Here is a 24532-nt window from a genome sequence, read left to right on the forward strand (position 1 = left end):
ATGTATACCGACTCAAATAGATTTGATCAATTAGAGTGTAAATTTATAATTTTATATTGATATAATATATAAATACGTAAAAATACAAAAGTCTAATTATATTTGCTACTTGTTTTAAATTTGAATTAAGATACAAGAATTTGATAATAATTTGAATGGATGGCACCCTTAAAAAGTAGACACAGGAGTGTTTAGTAAATGACGGTTAGCTGTTAGTTGATTGAGTTAGTGAATTTGTCTAATTAATAGTATTAGGTGATTGTATAAAAGTGTTTCGTAAATTAGCTGTTAGTTGATTATTGATTACATGTAAAATGACTTTCTCAAAAATTTAATCGAAAAAATTACTTTGAGTTGCTAGCTTTTTGGACTTTAGTATTTTGGAGCAATAAGTTGTTGCAAAAAAACTAATTAATCAAACACTCATATTGATTGTTTAACCAAATCAAACACTCACCATTGGAAGCAGAAGCTTGGTCCCTCCTAAAAGGAATACAGATGGCCATCCATTTGGGTATTAAAAAACCAGTTTTTGAAACGGATTGTGCAGAGATAGCCAAATATGTCCACAATAACTTACCACCCTCTTCGGTAGCCCACAACATAATACTAGCATGCAAAAGAGAGCTGCGTCTATTCGAGGTTTGGCAAATCCACACTATCTGCCGTGAACAAAATGCAGCTGCTGATTTCATGGCAAGACTGGCCAGAGGTCTCTCTAAAGGGCTGCGTATGTTTACTACACCACCTGAGGAAATTCTGGGAATCTTAGAGGATGATTATACTGCTTTGCCTCATTGGCGCCTCACTGTAAACACCCCTTTGTAACTCTCTGCCACTTTTGGGTATTTCCCTCCATTATAATAATAATAAAAAAAAACAACGAATAAAGTCAAAATTGAATGATAAGTTAATTATGTAACCAAACAGGCCATAACCTTTCGACAATGAAAAATGATTTCATTATTATAAATTAATAGAGAAATGTGGAATAAAATGATAAAACTTGGTAAATATATGATGATTGATGATACAAGAGTACAAGACACAACGATTTAACATAAAAATTATAACGATAAAAGTTAGGTCTTTTTAGTCTTAACAAATTCAAGTTTTCACTATTAAATTATATAATTATTTAATATGTGATTGAATTGAATTTATGTGTATTTTGTTATTTTTATGCATGGAGTAAAACAAGTTGATCGAGTCTCACTTAATACGAACAATATTATTATTCCAAAAAAAAAAATGCTGAACTCCAACCCTAAGGGCCCCCCACACCCCGGCCCGACAGAGCATTATGGAACAATATTATGTATACAAATACTATATCCACAAATGAAATGTGTATATATATCCTCTATAGTTAAGTGAAGTAAAATCATTATTTATTTATTAATACAGGTTATACAGATTTTTCAACCACTTAACCAACTAAAGTTACGTGTACCAACATCTATAAGTTTTTGTACATCAATACCTATACAAATATATTATATATTTTATACAATTACTCATAGTACATGAACAATATTTTCATTTATGGCACCCATTTTTCAAACCATCCAACCATAAAATGAAAAATCTATGTACGCCAAGTATTTTTATTTTCCTTGCTTGTATGTTTACGTACAAAGTAGGTTTGATGTATCTAGCCGGCCACTGCTTTTCATAGATTAAATTTGCACTAATCTAGGCGTCTAGCTTGGAAATATATGATCGAGTGAATAAAATAAGATCATCGTATTAAAAGCTCATGAGTTTAAGTTTTATTAACACTTTTTAAATTGAACATGTTACACAATATTTTTTAAATATAATTTACAGCTATTAACACATTAATAATTTTATCCTAACTTCCATAGTTATCCAATTCAAACACGTTACTTTGATTGTGTACGTATTTATATAGCTCATATTGGACCAGCTTTCCTTTCATGTCCCCTTATCTATGCTTAGGCCAGGCCACACTACTAGAGTTTTAAGTAAATCAATTAATACATGTTTAAATGAGGTTAGTTGAATACTAGCTTGAATCTTTACCTAAAGTTGCCATGGTGCTTTTGTGTATATGCTTAATTATTTTTGAAAGTGTAATGTGTTTTAATAGTGTAGAAGCGGGGTGGCGTTTTAGTCACTTAGTCCAATAAATTTAATACACGCGGTGGATATTATATAGTCCAATATGGTGGCCGAAGACTACAAATAATATAAAATATGATATCATAACTTATACCACATGGTATATATGTTAGTTCAAGTATTTTTGTATCATAGTGGATTTAATATTGCATGTTAGTTTATACCATTATAATTCAATTTAGATTCCATGACACTATGCGCATATGCTATGAGCTACAATATCATATACAATATATTATGATTTTCAATTGATTCATGAAATTAAAAAGTTATATCTATTTCATTAAATATCAATTATGTAAAAAAAAAAAAAAAAACATGTAATTTACTTGAGTAACATCAAATATATACATATTTCTAATGCTCTCTCGATCGGATGAGTCTATTAAATAAAGTATTTTTAGTGTGATTTAGGTTTCATTTGATTTACGCCTTATAAGTTTAGCCAGTAAAATATCATATATAAAGAGATAAACCAATTTACGTTATTTCCAATGGACATCAAATTTGGAACCTTATCGATTTACCTATTCAATATAATTGATTTGTGTATTATTATATAAAAATAAAATTTATTCAGTACACACATTTAAATAGTAGTTGTGATTATCTTTATGCATACATGATTATTATTGCGGACAAAAAGGTGGATCCTCCGTGGTGGACCTTTGGGGCCCACACTGTTCTATCACACTAGAGGCCAGAGTATCAAATCTTGATGTGGGGCCAAATCCTATATGCCATGTCCGGTCCATTCCAAGAAATAAAACCTTGTGCAAGTGTAATTAAATTGGGGAATACGTGGTTCTATTGTACATACATATCTTGTTTTAATATTATTTATAATTTATTGATAGCGTAGACTCATCTTCACCAATACATTAGGTGAAAAGTGTGGTCATATCATGTTGGTTTATATTGAAAGACCAAGCGATAAAAGTGGTGATTGAATAAATTTGATTTATTTTACAAAAATAAACTAGTACACATTTTGGTGTGAAGTATAATATGATTTTGAGATACAAAGAAAATATCTTATTTATATTAGAACTCGCAATTAACACTGTGATGACATGTACTAAGTGAGGCTTCATTATGGAGCTTTGATTGACAAATGTACACATTTAGTTAAATAGCACAACAATTCTACGACACAACTATGATTGCATAGTCTTACAATGTGATACGTAAAGGTCAATCTAATTTGATTTACTTAGTACACGTAGGCTTGATTAATTAGTTTCTTGACTAACCGTGATTAATTTGATCTTCTAACATACTCATCTCTCAAGCTTGATCTAATAAATGTATTGTTTGGGTTATTGAGCTATCATATAACCCATCAATGACATAATACAATTATACAAAGGACTATTCGGCACATTTATTTTTCATATTAAGTAGAACTATATATGAAATAAGTACAAAGTCTTATAATTTAATTCAACAAACAGAACCAATCAGCTGGTTTGCCCGAGAGGTTAAGGGGGAAGACTTAAGATCTTCTGCACATAAGTGCGCGTGGGTTCGAACCCCACAGCCAGCAGTTTTTGATAATATTGGACTCCACAACTGAACTTCTCATTATAATTTAATTCAAGACACATAAACGGTCAGCTGGTTTGCCCGAGAGGTTAAGGGGGAAGACTTAAGATCTTCTGCACATAAGTGCGCGTGGGTTCGAACCCCACAGCCAGCATTTTTGATAATATTGGACTCCACAACTGCACTCTGGCCCATTATATTCCTTTCAAAACCCAAATACCACAGATAATGGGCCGGAAGGATATCATTATATCAACCTAGCTTTAGCAAAGAAAATCGGCCCATTTACATTCGTTCAGCAGCCCAAATTCCAGAGAATATAACGAGGTTATGGGCCGGACAATCCATCTAGATTAAGAGGGAGTAATTAACGAAACCTGGGTTGTTTAATATTGATCATAGTTTTGAACCAGAAGAACAATTTATTTTTAATTTTAAATCCTAAAGAAAAACAACTCCCTAATCCGAGGAAAATCCGTGTTTTTCTCGTCCAAGATTCGTCTATGTTTTTTCCGAGCTACAGAAGTGGAGCTAAACCGAAAATATTCAGAGTTTCAATTCAGACATCAATCAGATCGAACAGTTCAGCTCGTCAGTTTCCTCTCTGGTACCACTCAACTCCATCTTGCTAGTTGCTACTGTTCCATAGTTCAAACTCCCAACTCCAAATCTTATTATCCGAATGCCATTTCGTTTCGCTTTTGATATGCACTTGTTTACCTTACTGTACTTGAATGAAATGACATTGTTTTTTCTTTTACTCTGTCTTATCTTGTTTCTGTGCTTAATGTTCAATCGAGTGGTTAAAGTTGCAAGCTTTTGGATTAAAATCAAATTCCATACATACCCGAATTGTTAAATCCAGACCAGACATCTAGTGGATCAGGTTAGGTGTTAACCTTTTTACTTCTATGGTGTCGGATTTTATCTAGGATGCTTCATGGAGTAGTAACCAAATTCGATGTTCTTTCCAAGTTTCAGATGTCTTGTAGGGAGTAGTTAATTGTACTTGAGGGGAAACTGCTATTCTGCCAGCAAATGAAAATATGTGTTTTCATTCAGATACCCACTTTCACTTAAAGATTGCTTCTTTTCTTTCATTTGCCTAAGAATTTACCCTTAGCTTGTCTTAAATTTCACTAGGTCTTACTTGCTAAGTGCGACTTAGTTACAATGTCAAGAAGGCCAAATACGTCCCGTCGTCTGATGGATCCTGCAAACATTCCATTCGTGGGCTCGTTGCATCCAAAATCACGCCCATCTTCATTTTTGTCTATAGGACTTGTGGTTGTGGTAAGCGGAGAAATTACAGCTTATTGAAACATTTGTTACTCACCATAATGACCTTGACATGATAATTGTCAGTTGATTTAGTTTAGAGGCAATAATACTGAAAAAAGTGTATTCTTTGCGAAACTTTCAGGGTGCATTGCTCATTGTTGGTTACCTATATCATGGTCCAGGTATATACACTGGCCCATTGCTCGTTGTTCGTTACCTTTGTTCTTATTGATCGCTGGGAGTTGTCAGAGAAGCTGCTGATTTACCCCTTTCTTGGGTTTCTTACGAACTTTCTACTTTTTTTTACATTGATTTTGAGTTTTTAAAGTCTCTATGTGACAGGTGGAAGAAGCAGACTTGAAGATTTCAATAGACTCCAAGGTAAATTGCAATCACTCTTGCGCCATTGGTATATCTTGATGATTTAATTCCAAGTTTCATTTCCTCTCTTTCATTAGCCCATGAAGACATATAAGATGGTCGATCATACCAAATGCAAATTTAAAGCTCGAAAAGCCTCATCTGACTTTATGTAGGTGGCGTTTCGTGCACATTAGAGCTTCTAAGAGCATATCCTATACTCAAAAAGGCGTACGGTGAAAGCATAAACAAAGTATTGCATGTCGGTCCAGACACGTGTTCAGTAGTCTCCAAATTATTAAACGAGGAGGACACTGAAGCGTGGGGTATTGAACCATATGACTTAGAAGATGCTGATGCCAATTGCAAAAGTCTTGTCGGGAAAGGGATTGTGCGCGCTGCTGATATCAAGTTTCGACTTCCCTACCGTGCCAAGTCATTCTCCCTTGTCATCGTCTCGGATGCCATGGATTACCTGTCCCCGAAATATATTAACAAGACTCTTCCCGAGTTGGCTCGGGTGGCTAATGATGGTTTAGTCGTCTTCTCTGGTAAATATTTTAGCACGCACACTCCCATTTATATTCTCGATCACTTGATCTGAACATATATAATTAGCTTTCACCTTCAGTGTCTAATAAGAATGGCACAATGAGGATTGGCCTTATAACCAAGAATTTTAATTTTCTATTGAACTTGCAGGAATTCCAGGTGAGCGAAGAGCCAAAATAGCGGAGATGTCAAAGTTTGGACGCCCTGTAAGTCACCAATCTTTAATTTACTCCAGATTTTATTTCTCAATGGTGTCATACTTGTATAGAACTTAATTGAATACATGAGATATTGATGGATGGACCGACCTTAAATTGATTTGTTTTCTCGTCTAAATTAAAGGCCAAATTTAGGACCCCGTCGTGGTGGATAAGGTTCTTCGTCCAGGCCAACCTTGAAGAGAACGAAGATGCAAGTAAGAAGTTCGACCAAGCAGCAATGCAACAGTCTTACGTGCCAGCATGCCAGGTTTTCCACCTCAAACCACTCCATTGACCGTGCTGTACGTGATTCCTCGTGCCTTTTGAGTAAGATCCAAAGCATCTCTCAGCTCGCTAGTCACCTCGTAACTATTTGAATGAAACACTGAAGTTAAGGTTGCTCTTCATCGGAAGGTTTTTGGTAGGACTAACGAATGGTGTGTCTATGTGGGATAGACACAGTTGTAAGATAATAACATTAATCCTATGTAGATCCTGCGATTTGTTCGGATTCATTTACAAATTCTTATATAAAATTTTTAGGACTGATATTGCATGAACTTTCGCTTTTTACTCATGTTTGATCGAGTCACATGTTCGGTTTGGTTTAGAAAAAAAGTGGATTGAAATTTTTTTATTTTTGAGTACTGTTGTCTCGTGGTAAATCCCTTTGACGGGAAGTGGTGGCCATGATCCAATGGTCAAATCTTGAAGTATATATGACTCAATCAAAAGCATAGTATAATTTTTATATCAGAATGTCACAACAATATACATAGTTTTTCTAATGCGATTTGTGTGTGTGTGTGTAATTTACGAACTAATATTCAGTGTATATATTCATCTAGATTAGCTTATTAGGCCGGGGGTGATAATTCAAAAGGTTGCCAGTAAATATGAAATTGTCAATAACGTAACGTGAGATGCACTCTGAGAAATGAGAATACTACAAATGCATCTTCATTTCTGGTCTCATTTTTGCAGTCAATTAGCCGTAACTCGCGGCATCCATAATTGTATCAAATTCAATCAAGGATAATCCATTTATTTTGAGCCATCAAATTTGATTTACTAGGAATTCATAGAATCCCTTTAGTAAATACAAAAGATAGTTCCTTAATTAATTTATCTTTGAAAAAAAACAATACTAAATTTGTTATGAAAAATTGAATTAAAAATAACTCTTGCCTCGTTAATCGAACCAGACACACAAAATGAGAAGAAGGGAGTACTTTTCTATAATTGCTAATCATATGAAAAGTAAATTACACAATGAAGATACATGCAACAAGTTTGACCAAGAGAATATTAATACCTTCATGTATACGAATCGTGTTTCACACATTTCAAGACCTAACTAGTGCGTTAATTTGCAAATCATTTGTGTAAGATGATGACATCCGATCCCAATTTTGTGCTTACATCATGGTGACCAATAATTATCAGTACAAATTATTTCATTATTTTTTGTAATAATAATTTTTTGCTTAGCTTATATATACACCCGGCCCGTACCCTTGAAGCCATACTTCATCACTTCATCTCTTTTATAATATCATCAGTAATTCCATTATTCAGAGAAGGAAAAAAATGGGGTTTCTGAAAATTTCATCACTTTTCCTTGCATGCATCCTTGTCTTGGAGATGGGTCTGTGGTGCGACGCCCAGAACTCACAACAAGACTACCTGGACGCCCACAACGCCGCCCGCGCCGCCGTGGGCGTCCAGCCCATAACGTGGGACGAGCAGGTGGAAGCGTACGCTCAAAGCTACGCTAGCCAGAGGTCCGGCGACTGCAGCCTCATCCACTCCGGCAGCCAGCAGTACGGCGAAAACATAGCCGCGGGCGGTGACGAAAACTCCTTGACGGCGAAGTCGGCGGTGGACATGTGGGTTGCCGAGCAGCAGTACTACGACCACGCCACCAACTCCTGCAACGCGCCGCCGGGGGAATCGTGCGGGCACTACACGCAGGTGGTTTGGAGGAACTCCCTCAAGGTGGGCTGCGCTAGGGTTCAGTGCAGCAACGGCGCCGGATACTTTGTCACCTGCAACTATTCTCCTCCGGGCAATTATATTGGCCAGAGCCCTTACTAAATCTGAGATTTTCATGAAATAGGCACACACGCATACATTATATTGCATGTATCCATGCTTAATAAACCCAGCTCTTAGTACGTAATGGATTTTCGTGTAAAGTATGCTCTGTAAGTGTTATGTTTTTTGGGTCACGTCACCATAAAATCTTCTGCCACTCTGTGAATGTTTTATGAGTGTTATGTTGTTAATCCATTTAATAATTAAATACCGGATTGGAAAAAATTAATTTACTATTATCACATATATATTAGCATCACTCATATATTATGTAATATGGATTAGTATTTTATGTGTCTAAAAATATATGTCTAATATTAAAATAATTATAATAGGATTAATATTACTCCGTATTAAACAAGTATGAACATAAGATAAAGTAGTCCGAGCAGAGATTCAAGGTGCAATACCGAAGATGTTATTAGGGCATCCCCAAAAGGGGACTCTTTACCAAATTTTTGAACATTAAAATGTTATTGGGTTAAATTTTAACAAATGAGAATACAACATTTTATGAAAACTTTCTTCCTTCAAAATGGAGACTTTGGCCGGCATGATGGGTCCCCCAACAAAGTAGATGTGAGGCGCAACTCTCGCGCCGGCCTGAGCGCGTAATTTTTATTTTATTTTATTTTCATATTTTTGTTTTGTTTTGTTTTTTTTTTCTTCTTTTCCATTTCCTCTTTCCTAATCGCACCTGCAAAATCTCCTCAAAATTTTTAACTATTGAGGATGCCTTTACAGTATGCATGGTTTTGCAGAAGTCCTGTGAGTTGAAGACGATGATGTTGCAGATGACTGGGGACTTGAAGAATTAGGTGTCTAAACACAAAGAGAAGTAGAGAGAATAGGGGTAAAGCTCATTTGCATCCATGTTTTAGCAAAACTATTTGTTATAACAACTAGTTTGTACTCCAGATAATCACCCAAATTCTCGCAATAACAGAATGTCATTAAATGATGTCATAATATTTTCCTATCTATATTCAACAAGGATCCGTGGCGCAATGGTAGCGCGTCTGACTCCAGATCAGAAGGTTGCGTGTTCGATTCACGTCGGGTTCAATCCCCGTGATCCATGATTTTTGAGATTGTTTGGCTGCGGTTCAGCTCGATCGGAGGGTCAAGATCGAATTGTACGCGGGGGAATTCCCAGTATAAATCACTACGGGCTCTTCATTACACCGTCCGTATGTATATAAGTCCTATATGTATAAATGATAGGAAAGAAAGAATAGGCTTTGGGAAGCCTTATTTCCCCCCATCCCTGATTGATGTCTTTTTTTTTGTTAACTTTTTTATTTTTTTATTCTTTTTTTACATATTATAAGAGTTGTATTATACGGAGTACAATTTTTAGACAAAATTAATCCTATAATTATAACTTATGTTATCATTTGTTATTATTATTACTCCACACACACACACACACACACATATATATATATATATATATATATATATATATATATAATATTTTTATATTCTTCTATGTTAATAATGTATGTAAACATTAAATATATAAGAAAAAAGTTGGATTTTATTTAAATTTTAATTAAATATTACCATAACTATATTTAGTAATTTATCATATCTAAAAATCTTAATTTAATAATATTTCACACCCTAATTAATACTCAAATTATCAACTATACTTTTAAAGATGCATGATTATGTTATTTTATTTTATCATCAGAAGGGGAGGGGGGAAACCCCGGGGGAGAAGACACTAGCTTGTCTCTCTCACTCTGCGAGCACATGTGACATGCACCAAGTCGTTAAGATAAGACTCATCACTTACGGGGGAGGTGTTGAGAATCTTCCACCTATTGTGTTGATAAGCGCCCATTAAGGCAAGGTTAGCGGCTACCCTATTCTCTTTCAATATAAATGACCAGCTCAAAGACGACGAAGATAAACATCTTCATTCGAGAACTCTACCAAAAAATCCACACTCTTAAAATCTCATGAAATATCATTCAAACCTCGAGCTCTATAGAAATGTACATGTACAAATTCTCAAATATAATGAATTTGACATGGCATCACTTGAAAATGTTTGTGTTTTCACATTTACAGTATTCACGTAAAAATTTTCTATGTCCATTTTATATTATACAACTCATCCTCTATACATACACACATATATATATATGTAAATTTTTTTGAGTTCATATCAGACCATCCCACATAAACCTTAATGACTTTTGATAAATCTTGATTGACTAGCTATATATTTACGTACGTTGAATGAATCATTCTGCCTTTTGGCTATATAATGTATAAATGGGCCGACTCCAAGCTTCTCGGAGCGAATAAGAATTAGTCAGATGGATCTAGACCGTTAAACAAAGAGAAAGACCCGAATCAGTTTGTGATTTATAAACAAAATAAATAAAGTATAAATGAACACGCTCGACACATTGACTTGAACAAATCTTGCAAGAAAGACAATGTGTCAATGTATATGGTTATATATATATATATATATATATATATATATATATATATATATATATATATATATATATAATCTTATAAATTTAATAATTTTTATCGAAAATTGACAACAAGACATGACTGATTAATTAACAGTTTCGAAAAGTATTATCATCTCAAGATTTTCCTAGATTAGTTGGAAAACTTCGTAACGACAGGACCACTCTCAAGAGCAGAACATTCATATATGCATGCATGCTTGGAAAATAGAGCAACAAAAGACAATTAACATGTAGCTACCTAGCTAGCTAATTTTAATACGATTACCTTAGCTTTTTTGTCATAAGTTGTATGTGCGGCTACTTTTGAGAGTTGAATATTATGGCGACTATTATGCAAATATAAGAAAATAAAATTATATATTTTTTATTAGATATAATTTTTAATGTTTAGTAATCGCTTGATGTGACAATTGGTATCCTAACATATCATGTGTTTGAATTATAAAGAAATAAAATTATACATTCATTATTAGCTATATATATATATATATATATATATATATATATATAGCTTAAGAGATTCGTAGAATTTTTTTTGACTTGAATCTTACCGTCGGTAGCCTGGCCACCAGATATATATATAATTAAGTATGTGCATTAGGGAGTATATATTTCTATTTATTTATTTATTTTTCAATTCCTATTTACAACCAAACAAACAAACTATATTTATCAAAACGCATTACAATTCCTAAGTATTCGTTTTCAAATACTATTCCTATTTAAACCAAACATACAATCCCTATTTTTTCTTTGGACAAAGTTGTCCAATAGTATTCAAAAAATCTCTGTAACTATCAGTTGTACGAATTTCAATCACGTCCATTAATTAATTTCTATCAAAACCTTAGCAAAACTATTAAATATAAACGATGATCTCAAATTCATATATATATATATATATATATATATATATATATATATTAAAGTTAGTTCTATATCAAATGCATTGAGAATGATTTTTTATTTTAGTTTATTTTTTTCTTCCTAATTTTTTATTCTAATGTTTAAAAGTAGGTTTGAGAAGAGTAATGAAAATCAAATAATAGATTTACAAAAGTGGCAAATAAATATGGTAATGTATATTAAATTTGACAATAGGATACAAAAATTTTCAACCAAACACCACGTTAATTATGGAGAAATAGATAACTTAGTATCAAATTATTAGAACTTACACATTTAGTTTCTCAATTGTCATATTGGTGATAAATATAGTCTCTTCGTGACAAAATTGATAAATATCAATGTTACCTCAAAATTGGAGGAAAAAGTTAAGTAGAAGGTTGAGAAATTACAAAAATACATATCTTTATATATATATAGAGGTACCCAACTACTATATAGTATGATGATTCCTCTATTACAATTTCAAATGGGTGATTACAGGATTCAATCCTACCCATAATTGCGGATTGGAACATTGATAGATATATAGAGGTATAGGACTTGGGCAAAAGTTTTAACATTTAGAAAATTCGAATTTCTCCCCTAATAATAATAATAATAATAATAATAATAATAATAATAATAATAATAATAATAATAATAATAATAATAATAATAATAATAATAATAATAATAATAATCTTAGTTTTCGGGACTTTTTGACATATCGCCTTCTTGATCCAGATCGTTTATCTTGGGCCGGGTTGCCTATCTTGAGTCCTGGTTCTCATTCTTGGGCAGTTTGGGAACAATGAATGGTGGTTTGCATGACTGTTCTTGTGGTTAGTTGTTGCTTTGTACTTTGTCTTAAATATTTAAGCACAAATTGAAGTTTTTTTTTTTTTTTTTTTTGGGGGGGGGGGGGGCAGGTTTGGGCCTCTTTTGAATGTCTCTAGTCAATGTTGAACCATTCTTTACTTATTTTCTAATGAAAATAGACTTAAATTTAGCTTTCTTTTAACATATATTATTGAAGCTTGTATTCAAAGAATTCATACCTAGGTTTCAAGATTTAATTCATTCTATTATTTCATTTGATTACATTATACTTTGTTTATCATGTTATATATCTTTATACTACTATACATTGTTTCTCATTGGTTGTTTATTGTTTGCACCCCTGTTTTGGCATGCATGATCATTAGTATTAAGTTAATAAAATCTAAATGACATGGTAATATTCTTATCTTACTAATATAAGAATCAAATTAAATGATCACTTGATGTATATTTTAAGACAACAAACTAAAAAGTAATAATTTGGCAGTTATTGACTAATGTTTTTTGTTTAAAGTTTATCCTTTCTTTCCAGTGTTATATTTTTATAATCCGAGCTATCCCTATATTAGAACCAAATAAAATGGCCAGGCCCATAGTCTATTTTTTGTGTGAAAAAACATGTATATAAAAATTGTGTTGTATATATTTGACCTGCAAATCTTGCTAACATAGGCAGATATGCAACTGGGAATTGTCAAAGCTATGATGACACAGAGGTTAGTTGCATTGTTGTTGTTGTGTGTTGATTGCAATGCATGCACCATCCAAGTCAATGATCAATATAGTTGAAGATGGGACAAAGCTAAGATCAAATTTGATGAGTAAATATATATAATCCAACATTTTTTTGATCGAGTTTTAAATCTTTGTGGGAACTTATTGGCCTTTCTTCGGTCTGAGTTAATTAATTAGATCTTTGTAGTCATTGGTCAACTAAGGTCACAAGATTGCCTTCATCGAGCACATTTCGATAGCGGATGCGAGTTTTCGTTTAAATTAAAGAGTTTTTTTATATAATCTTATGGTTTGGTAATTTATTATTTGGTGTATAAAATTTACATTTGTTATGCTTTTTTGGGTGATAATAGAAATTCATAGCCACCACCGAATGGTATGCATGGAATAAATCTTTCTTATCTGTTGTTACTTTTTTTTTTTTTTTTTTTTAAGTGACGTGAGAAACCAACTACGCAACTAGTACAATTAACTTATTCTTGATATGCTATATAGGTGTTATAATTTATTTTAAATTTGTTAATTTATTTACTAATATGGATTATGCATTAATGTGTCATACAAAAAGTAATTTTATCACATGCGGGCCGGATGCGCGCGTGTAAATTGATTTATAGCCTTGCTTTTATCACAACAAATTGTTAAAATAGATATTGTTTTTTTTTTTTTTTTTGGTCACACAAGAGAAATTCACCTCCACTATTCGAGTGTATGCGTAGACTAAATTCTTGTCCGTTTCAATGTAATAAATTACAAATTAAATCACATAGAGAGGAAAACCATACTAAAAAAATTATGTACGCTAAGTTTGACCGAAAGAATATTGATGTGAATATGTGATCTTCTAGTATGATAATTGTACTCTAACCATTTGGGAGGTTTATGAAAAATCACGGGACTATCTCAACGCCTACAAATCCTTCTATGAAAATCACGATAAAAGAGATTTTTTATTTTTTTTTTGGATGGCATACGAAATCTGCAACCACATACAAATATAGCCCACAAATGATATAGAAGTGATAAATTGTATTAAGAATTTTGTGTAACAAGTTCAATTGAAAAAGTGTTGACAAAAATTAAACTCGTGACCTTCTGTTACTATAATCGATCTACGGCCCACCCATTTCCGGGCATAAAAGAATTTTTCGAATTCATGAGATGTTAATAAGATGATGGAAGTTTAAATTGGCTTAATTATAGATCTCAGTGATACACCTCGAGTTCCTTGGACAATTATGATTTGTCTTGGTTCTAATTAACTAATCAAGAAAAAACTTGGTCAAAAAAATAAAAGAGAATTGTTGAATACCGTTTGAACACTCCATCCACAGAAATAAAACGAGGGAAACTAACTTTTTTTTTAAAAAAAAAAAAAAAAAATCTCAGAAACCTCAAGTTGAAAAGTTTGTGATTACACGATAGATGTTCAACTTGTTACTACAAATTATTTAATACTGTAACAACTAACTAACTAACAACAATAATAATAGTGACATTTAAGGCTGCTATAGTCCTATATATACCCTTAATCCTTGATGCCATACTTCATTGCTTCATCTCTTTTATAGTTTTATATCAGTGATTCCATCATATCATTCAGAGAAAGATTTTAGAAAGAAAAAAAATGGCGTTTTTGAAAATTCCAGTTTTCATTGCATGCATGCTTGTGTTTTCGATGGCTCTGTGTTGTAATGCTCAGAACTCACCACAAGACTACCTGGACGCCCACAACGCCGCTCGCGCCGCCGTGGGCGTCGAGCCCATGACGTGGGACACGGATGCGGAAGCGTATGCTCAGAACTACGCCAACATTCGGGCCGCCGACTGCAGCCTCACCCACTCCGGAAGCTTCACGTACGGCTTCGGCGAAAACTTAGCCGCGGGCGGCGGCCCCTTGACGGGGAAGTCGGCGGTGGACATGTGGGTTGCCGAGCAGCAGTACTATGACTACGCGACCAATTCTTGCAACGCGCCGGCGGGGGAGTCGTGCGGGCACTACACGCAGGTGGTTTGGAGGAAGTCGGTGAAGCTGGGATGCGCTAGGGTTGAGTGCACCAACGGTGCCGGACACTTTGTTACCTGCAACTATTCTCCTCCGGGCAATTATATTGGCCAGATCCCATACTGATCCAACTTATCTGTAACCCTATGTATGTGAAATTAAATCTGAGAATTTATTGAAATAAGTAGTCATACATGCATGCATGCATGCTATATTAATAAATCATGGTATAGATCATAGGTTTGATCTAACGCCCCTACATACATGTTTCTGCAGCTTATGCATGCATCCATGTTAATTGTTATGTACGGAGTATAAATAAAGATTATAAATGTTGTGTGATACTTAAAATATTATTTTTGTCTTGGGTGATCAGATAAGTAAATTATCATTATTTTCATATGAAAAGTTCGCGAGTTCAATTAGTGCCAACACTTTTACAAAACACCTATTGACAACATAGATCCGGTGACGATGAAGGCCTTGAAAACATACTAACACCTAACCCATGGAGGCCAGGCAAGGAGACATGGAGTTAACTAGTTAAAGTACGTAGTACCTTAAAAAAAAATAGTTAAAGTAGCATTGGATCGGAGGTTAATTAAGACATTGATTATAAATTAAATGAGGGTATTAAATAGTAATTATTATGTAAGTAAAGAGTATAAATCATCCCTGTCAATTCTTATATTTTTTGAGTACAACTCATGAAGGCCTTGAAAACATACTAACACCTAACCCATGGAGGCCAGGCAAGGAGAGATGGAGTTAAAAAAAAAAAAATTTGTTAAAGTAGCATGGGAGGTTAATTAAGACATTGATTATAAATTAAATGAGGGTATTAAATAGTAATTATTATGTAAGTAAAGAGTATAAATCATCCCTCTCAATTCTTATATTTGTTGAGTACGACTGACTCTGTTACAATGTTCAAACCCATAACCTCCCACAAAGGAGAGCAACTTGGTGCCAGTGGATCACAAGTCCTTAGCTCTCAATTACTATAGAGAAAAGGGTCAAATACACCCATAAACATTACCTGAAAAGTCAATAATTAGACCCCTAAACTTAAAAAAATGTTAATTACACCCATAAACATGTCATATTGAGGCAATTAGGTCCAAGAACAAGTAAATGACCAGCAATTGCAGGTCATTTCTTATTCCGGCGACGACCAAACCGTCGCCGATCGCCAACTCCGGCGGGTCACCAGTCACATTCCGCCGGTGAAGGTGACCAGCAGTCGCCTTCTCCAATGGAGAAGACGACCAGTCATGTCGTCTTCTCTAGGAGAAGACAACCGGAAAATTTTTTTTCGGTGATTTTTTTTTTTTAAGTTTTAGCGGCAGTCAACCTCAATAATTTACCGGTAACCTGTTGCATGGTTACCGGTAAATTGGATCTAATTGCCTCAATATGACATGTTTAAGGGTGTAATTGAACTTTTTTTTTAAAATTTAGTGACCTAATTGATTTTCAGGTAATGTTTAGGAGTGTATTTAACCTTTTTTCATTACTATATAAAGAGGCATGATTATATTACCGTACACACTACATTCTCTTTATTTTACCTATAAATGGCCTTGGTCGTCAAAGACAACATATTACATATTTACATCTTCATCCACGAAGTCTACCAAAAAATTCATACACGTACGCACTCCTAAAATCTCACTAAATATTCAATGCTCGAGCTCTATAGAAATGTATATGTAAAATTTCATATAAATATATAATTTGTTTACCAAGACTATGTAGTCTAATGGTATCCGGGTTGGACTTCCATTTGGAAGGTTACGAGTTCAAGCCTTAGTGGAGGCGTTATTGGTTCTCTGTGTTTCAGTAGGTTGAGAAAGTATATGAACAGATACTACAATGTAATAGGACCAGTAACATTCACATGCTTATATGTGTGTGTATATATATATATATATATATTTGGCTTGTTTAATATTTAATTAAAAGTATTTGAGATCAAGATCACTTGATTTATAACACACAATAATGAATATAAATTATATAATGGAAAGAAAATATTAGGGAATGGAAATTTATATGGGTAAAATAATATCATTTTTTTTCATGAAACACTTAATAATTGGAAATGTAATAAGTAAGAATTGAAGATCATCCAATTAATTGACTGTACCGGGTTAACCACTTTTATATTTTATTATATCAGATTGGTCAACATATAACTATATTATTGTTAATATAATGCAAAATTAAAACAATATTATTGTTAACGCAAAAGATGAATATGTGTAGCACTATGTATTCGAATTTAATTTCATCCTTTATCACGTATTTTGTAATATAATCTAAGGTTTATAATTGATTTAATTTGACTATAAAGAAAATGTTATTTCATTATGAGTTAATTTCAGCAATGGTCATCCGACTATAGTGATTTTCTAAAATTAGTCCCCGATTTTTAATTTGGACACTTTAGGTTCCTTGACTTTCAATTTCTTTCCAAACAAGTTTAATTTGCATCTGTTACTATACCATAGCTTCACAACTTATTTTATTTATCGAAGACTTTTGAATTGATACTGTATTAAATAATCAAATGAGGTCACATAATTATGTATAAAACTTTGTACCGTGTACGCACCAAATCCAAATAACCCTTTAAAATAGTGTATATAACAGTGACTAAAATCTAAATTAATTTAATTTATTATATTTCACTTTGCATTGATATTAATTAAGTTAATAAAATCCAATCTAAATGACATGGTAATAATCTTATACTAATATAATAAGAATCGAATGATCACTTGATTTATATTTTAAGACAACAAACTAAAAATTAATAATTTGGCTGTTATTGAGACTTATGTTATTCGTTTAAGTTTATCCTTTCTTTCCATTGTTATATTTTTATAATTCCAGCTGTCCCCATATTAGAACCAAATGGCACCATAGTGTCTATATTTTATTATGTGAAAAAATTATATATATAAAAATCAGTATTGCAAAAATCGCACCTAAACCCCAATTAATCGGCGTCTAGGCGCTAGGCTGTCGGTCTCCTAGGCGGTCCCAGGCGCCTAGCTATTTTTTCATGATAAAAATTGAGTTGGTTATATTTGACTTTCAAATCTTGCTAACATAGGCAGATATGCAATTGGGAATTGATAAAGCTATGATGACCAATAGGTTAGTTGATTGCAATGCAAGCAACATCCTTCATCACTTTGTATCTATATATACATTTGAAAGCAATGCCATCCTTCATCACTTTGTATTATTATTCATCAATCTTTGAGAAGTAAAAAAAAAAATGGTGGTTTCAAAAGTGTCGTCGTTTTGGTTTGCATGCATAATATGCATGTTTGTGGTTGTGATAACTCCTTGTTGTAATGCCCAGAATTCTATTCAAGATTACCTCGCCGTTCACAACGCCGCTCGCAGAGCCGTCGGCGTCGGGCCGATGACATGGGACAACGACGTGGCGGCGGTTGCAAGAAGCTACGCTAACAAGCGGGCCGGGGATTGCAACCTCATCCACTCCGGTGACCGGCGGTACGGTGAAAACCTAGCACGGGGAAGCGGGGCCTTCATGACCGGGAAGAGGGCGGTGGAGCTGTGGGTTGATGAGAAGAAGTACTACCACTACGGCAGCAATTCTTGCAACGCGCCGGCGGGGCAGTCGTGTGGGCACTACACGCAGGTGGTTTGGAGGAAGTCGGTGAAGGTGGGGTGTGCTAGGGTTCAGTGCAGAAACAATTTAGGATACTTTGTTATCTGCAACTATTCTCCTCCCGGCAATATTGTCGGCCAGAAACCATACTGATCATCAACTTAAAGTCATGTAAACCCTAATAAACAAGTCTTACCGTACCGGAGGCTTTCATTAAATTAAATAAGCAGTCATGCATGCATGCATGCTTGAGCAATATATAAACACCATGTACGTACGTGTATAAATATGGAGAAAATAAGGCCTAGCGGCTGCTAGCAGTGTATGTAAACTTCAATGTCGTTATTTGCTAGCTAAAAGTGTATGTTCTTGTTATCAATATAATATAATTTTCTATTGCCTAAGGAAAGATGATTGACATGGTAAAATAGTTAGCTATCAGCCAATTTTGATTTATTTAATCACTATTAATTGTTTGAGGTTAAAAAAAACTCAATATAAGTGTTTGATTAATTAATTTTTTTTGTAACATTTTCCCCGTTCCCACAACCCCGTCCCCGTCCCTATCTCCGTCAGGGAATTGAAAATACTCCCCATCCCCATCCCTACGGAAAATTGGGGGGGGGGGGGGGGGGCAGGGATTCCCCATTCCCCACTCAACTCCTAATCAAAATGTTAAATAATTGTAATTTTTAACAATAAAAACATTTAAAATCTAACTCTTAGTCTCAAAAATTAAAATACTAAGTCTACATATATATATATATATATATATATATTCGGGGACGGGACGGGGCGGGGCGGGGAGGGGTATCCCCATCCCCGTCCCCGTCCCCGGCGGGGAATCACACATATTCCCCGCCGTCCCCGTCCCCGTTTCCCAGAAATTTTTTCCATCCTTGTCTCTGTCGGGGCGGAGATCGGGGATCCCCACCCGGGGCGGGGCACATTGTCATCTCTATTTTTCAATTAGTTTTTTGAAAAAAAAAAATTATACCAAACAGCTTTACCAAATACATTTCTACAATCAGCTAATGTTATAAATTAGTTATATCTTATAATTAACCCAATCAACTCACAGCTAATAGCTATTTACCAAACAGGGCCGATATATTTAATATAATCATTATTTGACATATGATGTACATTTGGCTATATAATGGAGGATGCACATTTAAAAAAAAAAAATTATTGATTTGAGTACTCATTGATCTAGATTTGATCGATGACTTAGATCTAACTCAATTTTTTATTGGAAGCAACCCCACACCAGAACTCATCTATATATATATATATATATATATATATATATATATATATATATATATACTCAAATATGAACATTTTTTAGATAAGAACTACGAACCCATCTTGGTCATTTATTTTTGGTGATCAATGGGTTAGATTAAAAACTGATTTTTTGGTATCTTAGGGCTGATTATGATTTATTTTAGGTAGTTAGGGCCTAGCTAGGAGTATTTAGGGGATTTTAGCCGATGAACCGTATGATGCTTTCCGATTTAATCGCTGGTTTCTTCCTCTTATCGATTACGCATTCTCGACTAGGTTGATGCGGTTCTTCACCCTCAAGTTCTTCGGCCTATTGCGTCTTGTCTCTTCTACCCTAACCTTTGTTCGTTGTCGGATTTCTTCGACGCAACATTACCCGGATCCTTCTTCGCTGTTTTAGTGGTGAGAGTTATGGCCGACGACAGTGGACGGAATCACAAGAGATCTCGTCGGGATACTAGAGCTTCCGTTAGAGGTCATTTTATGTTACAACACGTGGACCATAGTTTTTTTTTATCAAGTGACGAGGAGATTTGAACTGGACATTTAAAAGTTTGAATCGGACAAAGAATGACTTTAAAAGTTTGATGGTATAAATCAAATCTTAAATACAATGGAAAAACCATTTGCCTGACCATTTATATTTTAAGACAACAAACTAAAAATTAATAATTTGTCTGTTATTGAGACTTGTGTTATTTGTTTAAGTGTATCCTATCTTTCCATTGTTATATTTTTATAGTTCCAGTTATCCCCATAGATTAAAACCAAATGGCAGTCTATATTTTATGTGAAAAATTATATATATAAAAATTGAGTTGGATATATTTGACTAGCAAATCTTGCTAGCATAGGCAGATATGCAATTGGGAATTGTTAAAGCTATGATGACAAATAGGTTAGTTGCAATGTTGTTGTTTGTTGATTGCAATGCAAGCACCATCCAAGTCAATGATCAATATAGTTGAAGATGGCATGCACCATGACCAATTGACCTTCTCGGTTGGATTGAGCTTATCAGCTATGTGTAACTTAGACTGATTTATTTCTCTGTGATTCTTTGCCGACTAGGATTACAAGACGAACTTCACTCATAGCACACATTCAAATAAGGACGGTAGGCTTTTCTCGTAAATCAAACAGTTTTTAATGTTCTAATTTGGTACAGTATATAAAATTTATGTTATGATGTTGTTCTTTTAATTAGTTATGTTATTCTTTTTTGGTGACAAAAGAAAACTCCTACTAGGGGTTTATATATGACATATCTTTCTCATGCATGTAGCTAGGTACATTATTCTTGATATGTTATACAAGTTTTATAGTTTTTTATTTGTTAATTTATATACTAATTAGTTATGTTATTCTTTTTTCTTCTTTTTTTTTTTTTTTTTTTTTTTTTTTGTGACAAATAAACAAAACTCATAGCACACCTTCGGATAATTTCATATAAAAAGTAATTTCATGACGCTAAAACAACTTATTGTTAAAAGTGAGTTTGTTTTTGTTTGTTTGGCCAGAAGGAAATTAAAACTCAAGACTACTCCGACTTGATTATATGCTTTTGATTTGCACTAGAAATACGATAATCATCCTCCAGTCACTCACCCACCCCCTTTGAACATAAAAGAGATTTTTTGAATATATGGGATGAGGATATGATGATACAAGTTTCTTCTCTCAAAAAAAGTTGAATACTCAACCCCAATGACTCTCCACACCCCGACCCAACAAAATATTTGGGACGATGTAAATCATAGTGACACAATAACTCAACAAACAGGATCAAATGGCAATATACACAAAGGTTGGACATATATAATCCTCACACTGCCGCCGAGGGATACAAGTTTCATCTAGATTAATTAAAAAGGTTTTAGGTTTCAGTGATCAGCCTCGAATTCCTTGGACAAATATGATTAGTTTTGGTCCTAATTAACTAATCAACACAACCCTTGGTAAAAAAAATAGAGATTTTTTTAATACCGTTCGGAAACTTCATCCAATTAAGAAATTAAACGAGGGAAACTACAACAAACTTTTTTTTTTTTTTTAACAAGTTGAAATTTTTTTACTACAAATTAATTATTTAACAACAACAACAACAACATTTGTAGCTCCTATATATACCCTTAACCCTTGAAGCCATACTTCATCCCTTCATCTCTTTTATATCAGTAATTTCATTATTCAGAGAAGGAAAAAGTAAAAACAAAAATGGGGTTTTTGAAAAGTCCAGTTTTCATTGCATGCATGCTTGTGTTTTCGATGGCTCTGTGCTGTAACGCTCAAAACTCACGACAAGACTTCCTGGACGCCCACAACGCCGCACGCGCCGCCGTGGGCGTGGGGCCCATGACGTGGGACACCACGGTGGAAGCGTACGCTCAGAACTACGCCAACAGGAGAGCCGCCGACTGCAGCCTAACCCACTCCGGAAGCTTCAGGTTCGGCTACGGCGAAAACATAGCCGCCGGTGGCGGCCCCTTGACGGCGAAGTCGGCGGTGGCCATGTGGGATGCCGAGAAGAGGTACTATCACCACGCCAGCAATTCTTGCAGCGCGCCGGCGGGGCAGTCGTGCGGGCACTACACGCAGGTGGTTTGGAGGAAGTCGGTGAAGCTGGGATGCGCTAGGGTTAAGTGCGCCAACGGTGCCGGACACTTTGTTACCTGCAACTATTCTCCTCCGGGTAATTTTAATAACGAGATCCCATACTGATCCAACTTATTTGTAACCCTGTGTGTGTGAAATCTGGGAATTTCTTGAAATAAGTAGTCATACATGCATGCATGTATACATCATATCCATGCATGCATGCTATACATTAATAAATCATGGTATATATATATCATGTGTTTGAATGTAACGAATCTACATACTGTTTCTGCAGCTTATGTATGCATCCATGCATGTTAATTTTTATGTATAAATAAAAAGTATAAATCTTGTCTGATACAATTATTTTTGCCTCAAAAGGATGGTCAGGTACGTGGGTTGATCGATAAGTGTGATACATAAAAACAATTATTTTTGTCTAACATGCATCTTTTCTATTGTGATTAATAAGTGGGGGTTAATAAATAAGTTGACTTATTAGTAGTTGGAAGTACGTAGCAGACGTGATGTAACCTGAGGGTATGGTTAAGCAGGATTAAGGCACTCATTCGATCATTATGTTGTGCATGGTGCATACAGTTGCGAACGATGTTGTTTTATTATGGTGGAGTAACATTGTCGTTGGTGGCACCGTTTAACTCCACCAACTATTATTATTATTATTATTATTATTATTATTATTATTATTATTATTATTATTATTATTTAACTTCAATCAACGAGATTTCTACCATTTTCGGTGTGGATATATAATTCACTAACTCTGGATATATAGTTAACTAATTCTGGATATATAGTTTATTAATTCTGGATATATAATTCATTAATTCTAGATATATAATTTTCTAATTCTGAATTTATAGTTTATTAATTCTGAATATATAGTTCATTCCTTCTATATACACAGACGCAGCGAACTGCCATAAGCCAAAACAGAGTACCAGTAACCGGTGTGGATTATGGATATATAATTCACTAATTCTGAATATATAGTTCATTAATTCTGGATATATAGTTCAAATTATGCACAGCATAATGCCGTTAACGGCAATCAAAAATGATTTTTTTTTAAGTCAGCCGTCAAAACGACACTGTTTTTGCAACCGTGTGCACCATGCACGACATAATTTGCCGGACTCATCCATCCAGGGTCAGATTTTGGGCCGTGCAAGCTGGGCTAAAGCACAGGGCCTCAAATTTTAGAGGGCCCAATATTTAATTTTTACCTAACTAGTTTAGAAATAAAAACTAAAAGTTATCAATTAAACTTAAAAGGTTCCATGGAAAATATTAAGAACGCGTGCTTATTGTATTTCAACTTGGAAAGAGGTTTGAAACTTGAGTGTTGCTCTAGCTTTGGACATTTTCCTTCTTTTTTTAATCCTTTTGCATTGCGAGTTTGCGCACACTATTATTATTATTATTATTATTGTTGTTAGTTGTTGTTGTAATTTATTCCATAATATGTTTTTTGTTTTTTTTTTTCTTTGTGCACATCAATATTTTACCACCTTATTATTAGAAAAAAATACGGTATTGATTTTAAAGATTGTGATTTTGGTAGTGACTCATTTATTTTATCAGAACGGGGCCACAAAAATTTAAAAACCAACCCTGCATCCATCTTTCACCAAAGGTTAAGGGTTCGATCATTGACTTTGGGTATGGAGCAGCCTTAAATCTCCAGGTCAGCTGTCATACCTAAAAGATGTGGCTACAATTCAACGAGGTGATTAGTTAGTGTTCGACAGTGAAAACTCTGGATTAAAAGAAAAAAAAAAAAAAAAAAAAAAAAAGGTACGAGATGTGATGTGTAGACTATAGA

The 24532-nt window shown here is 34.2% G+C and overlaps 5 protein-coding genes and 3 non-coding genes across 10 annotated transcripts; all 8 read left to right on the forward strand.

Annotated features, from left to right (window-relative positions):
• Positions 1-3608: 3608 nt before the first annotated feature.
• TRNAL-UAA lies at positions 3609-3691 on the forward strand. The gene has a single exon. It is a non-coding gene; the product is annotated as a tRNA-Leu (tRNA).
• A 70-nt stretch (positions 3692-3761) lies between these two features.
• TRNAL-UAA lies at positions 3762-3844 on the forward strand. Its single transcript has one exon. It is a non-coding gene; the product is annotated as a tRNA-Leu (tRNA).
• Positions 3845-4078: 234 nt separating this feature from the next.
• LOC109165256 (uncharacterized protein At3g49720-like) lies at positions 4079-6656 on the forward strand. 2 transcript variants are annotated; one of them, XM_019313943.1, is made up of 8 exons: positions 4079-4297; positions 4491-4576; positions 4834-4983; positions 5114-5153; positions 5314-5352; positions 5508-5882; positions 6034-6089; positions 6226-6656. In XM_019313943.1, the coding sequence occupies exons 3-8, from the start codon at positions 4864-4866 to the stop codon at positions 6376-6378; spliced, it is 783 nt and encodes a 260-aa protein (XP_019169488.1). In that variant the 5' UTR covers positions 4079-4297; positions 4491-4576; positions 4834-4863; the 3' UTR covers positions 6379-6656. The 2 variants fall into 2 exon arrangements, with proteins under 2 accessions (XP_019169488.1, XP_019169487.1); XM_019313942.1 differs by lacking the exon at positions 4491-4576 and having other exon boundaries at positions 4079-4299; positions 4833-4983.
• A 964-nt stretch (positions 6657-7620) lies between these two features.
• Positions 7621-8275, forward strand: LOC109165258 (pathogenesis-related protein 1A-like). The gene has a single exon (XM_019313945.1). The coding sequence runs from the start codon at positions 7674-7676 to the stop codon at positions 8178-8180; it is 507 nt and encodes a 168-aa protein (XP_019169490.1). The 5' UTR covers positions 7621-7673; the 3' UTR covers positions 8181-8275.
• Positions 8276-9173: 898 nt separating this feature from the next.
• Positions 9174-9245, forward strand: TRNAW-CCA. The gene has a single exon. It is a non-coding gene; the product is annotated as a tRNA-Trp (tRNA).
• Positions 9246-11946: 2701 nt separating this feature from the next.
• LOC109165885 (pathogenesis-related leaf protein 4-like) lies at positions 11947-15500 on the forward strand. The gene is made up of 2 exons (XM_019314862.1): positions 11947-11954; positions 14761-15500. Exon 2 carries the CDS (start codon positions 14772-14774, stop codon positions 15273-15275), a length of 504 nt encoding a protein of 167 aa, XP_019170407.1. The 5' UTR covers positions 11947-11954; positions 14761-14771; the 3' UTR covers positions 15276-15500.
• On the forward strand, positions 14749-23046 carry LOC109165883 (pathogenesis-related protein 1A-like). Of its 2 annotated transcripts, XM_019314860.1 has the most exons (2): positions 14749-14771; positions 22304-23046. In XM_019314860.1, the coding sequence occupies exon 2, from the start codon at positions 22306-22308 to the stop codon at positions 22807-22809; it is 504 nt and encodes a 167-aa protein (XP_019170405.1). In that variant the 5' UTR covers positions 14749-14771; positions 22304-22305; the 3' UTR covers positions 22810-23046. The 2 variants fall into 2 exon arrangements, with proteins under 2 accessions (XP_019170405.1, XP_019170406.1); XM_019314861.1 differs by lacking the exon at positions 14749-14771 and having other exon boundaries at positions 22230-23046.
• LOC109165881 (pathogenesis-related protein 1C-like) lies at positions 18424-19195 on the forward strand. The gene has a single exon (XM_019314858.1). The coding sequence runs from the start codon at positions 18439-18441 to the stop codon at positions 18949-18951; it is 513 nt and encodes a 170-aa protein (XP_019170403.1). The 5' UTR covers positions 18424-18438; the 3' UTR covers positions 18952-19195.
• Positions 23047-24532: the final 1486 nt, after the last annotated feature.

Source organism: Ipomoea nil, unplaced genomic scaffold, assembly GCF_001879475.1.
Source record: "Ipomoea nil cultivar Tokyo-kokei standard unplaced genomic scaffold, Asagao_1.1 scaffold3069, whole genome shotgun sequence".
Classification (NCBI taxonomy): domain Eukaryota; kingdom Viridiplantae; phylum Streptophyta; class Magnoliopsida; order Solanales; family Convolvulaceae; genus Ipomoea; species Ipomoea nil.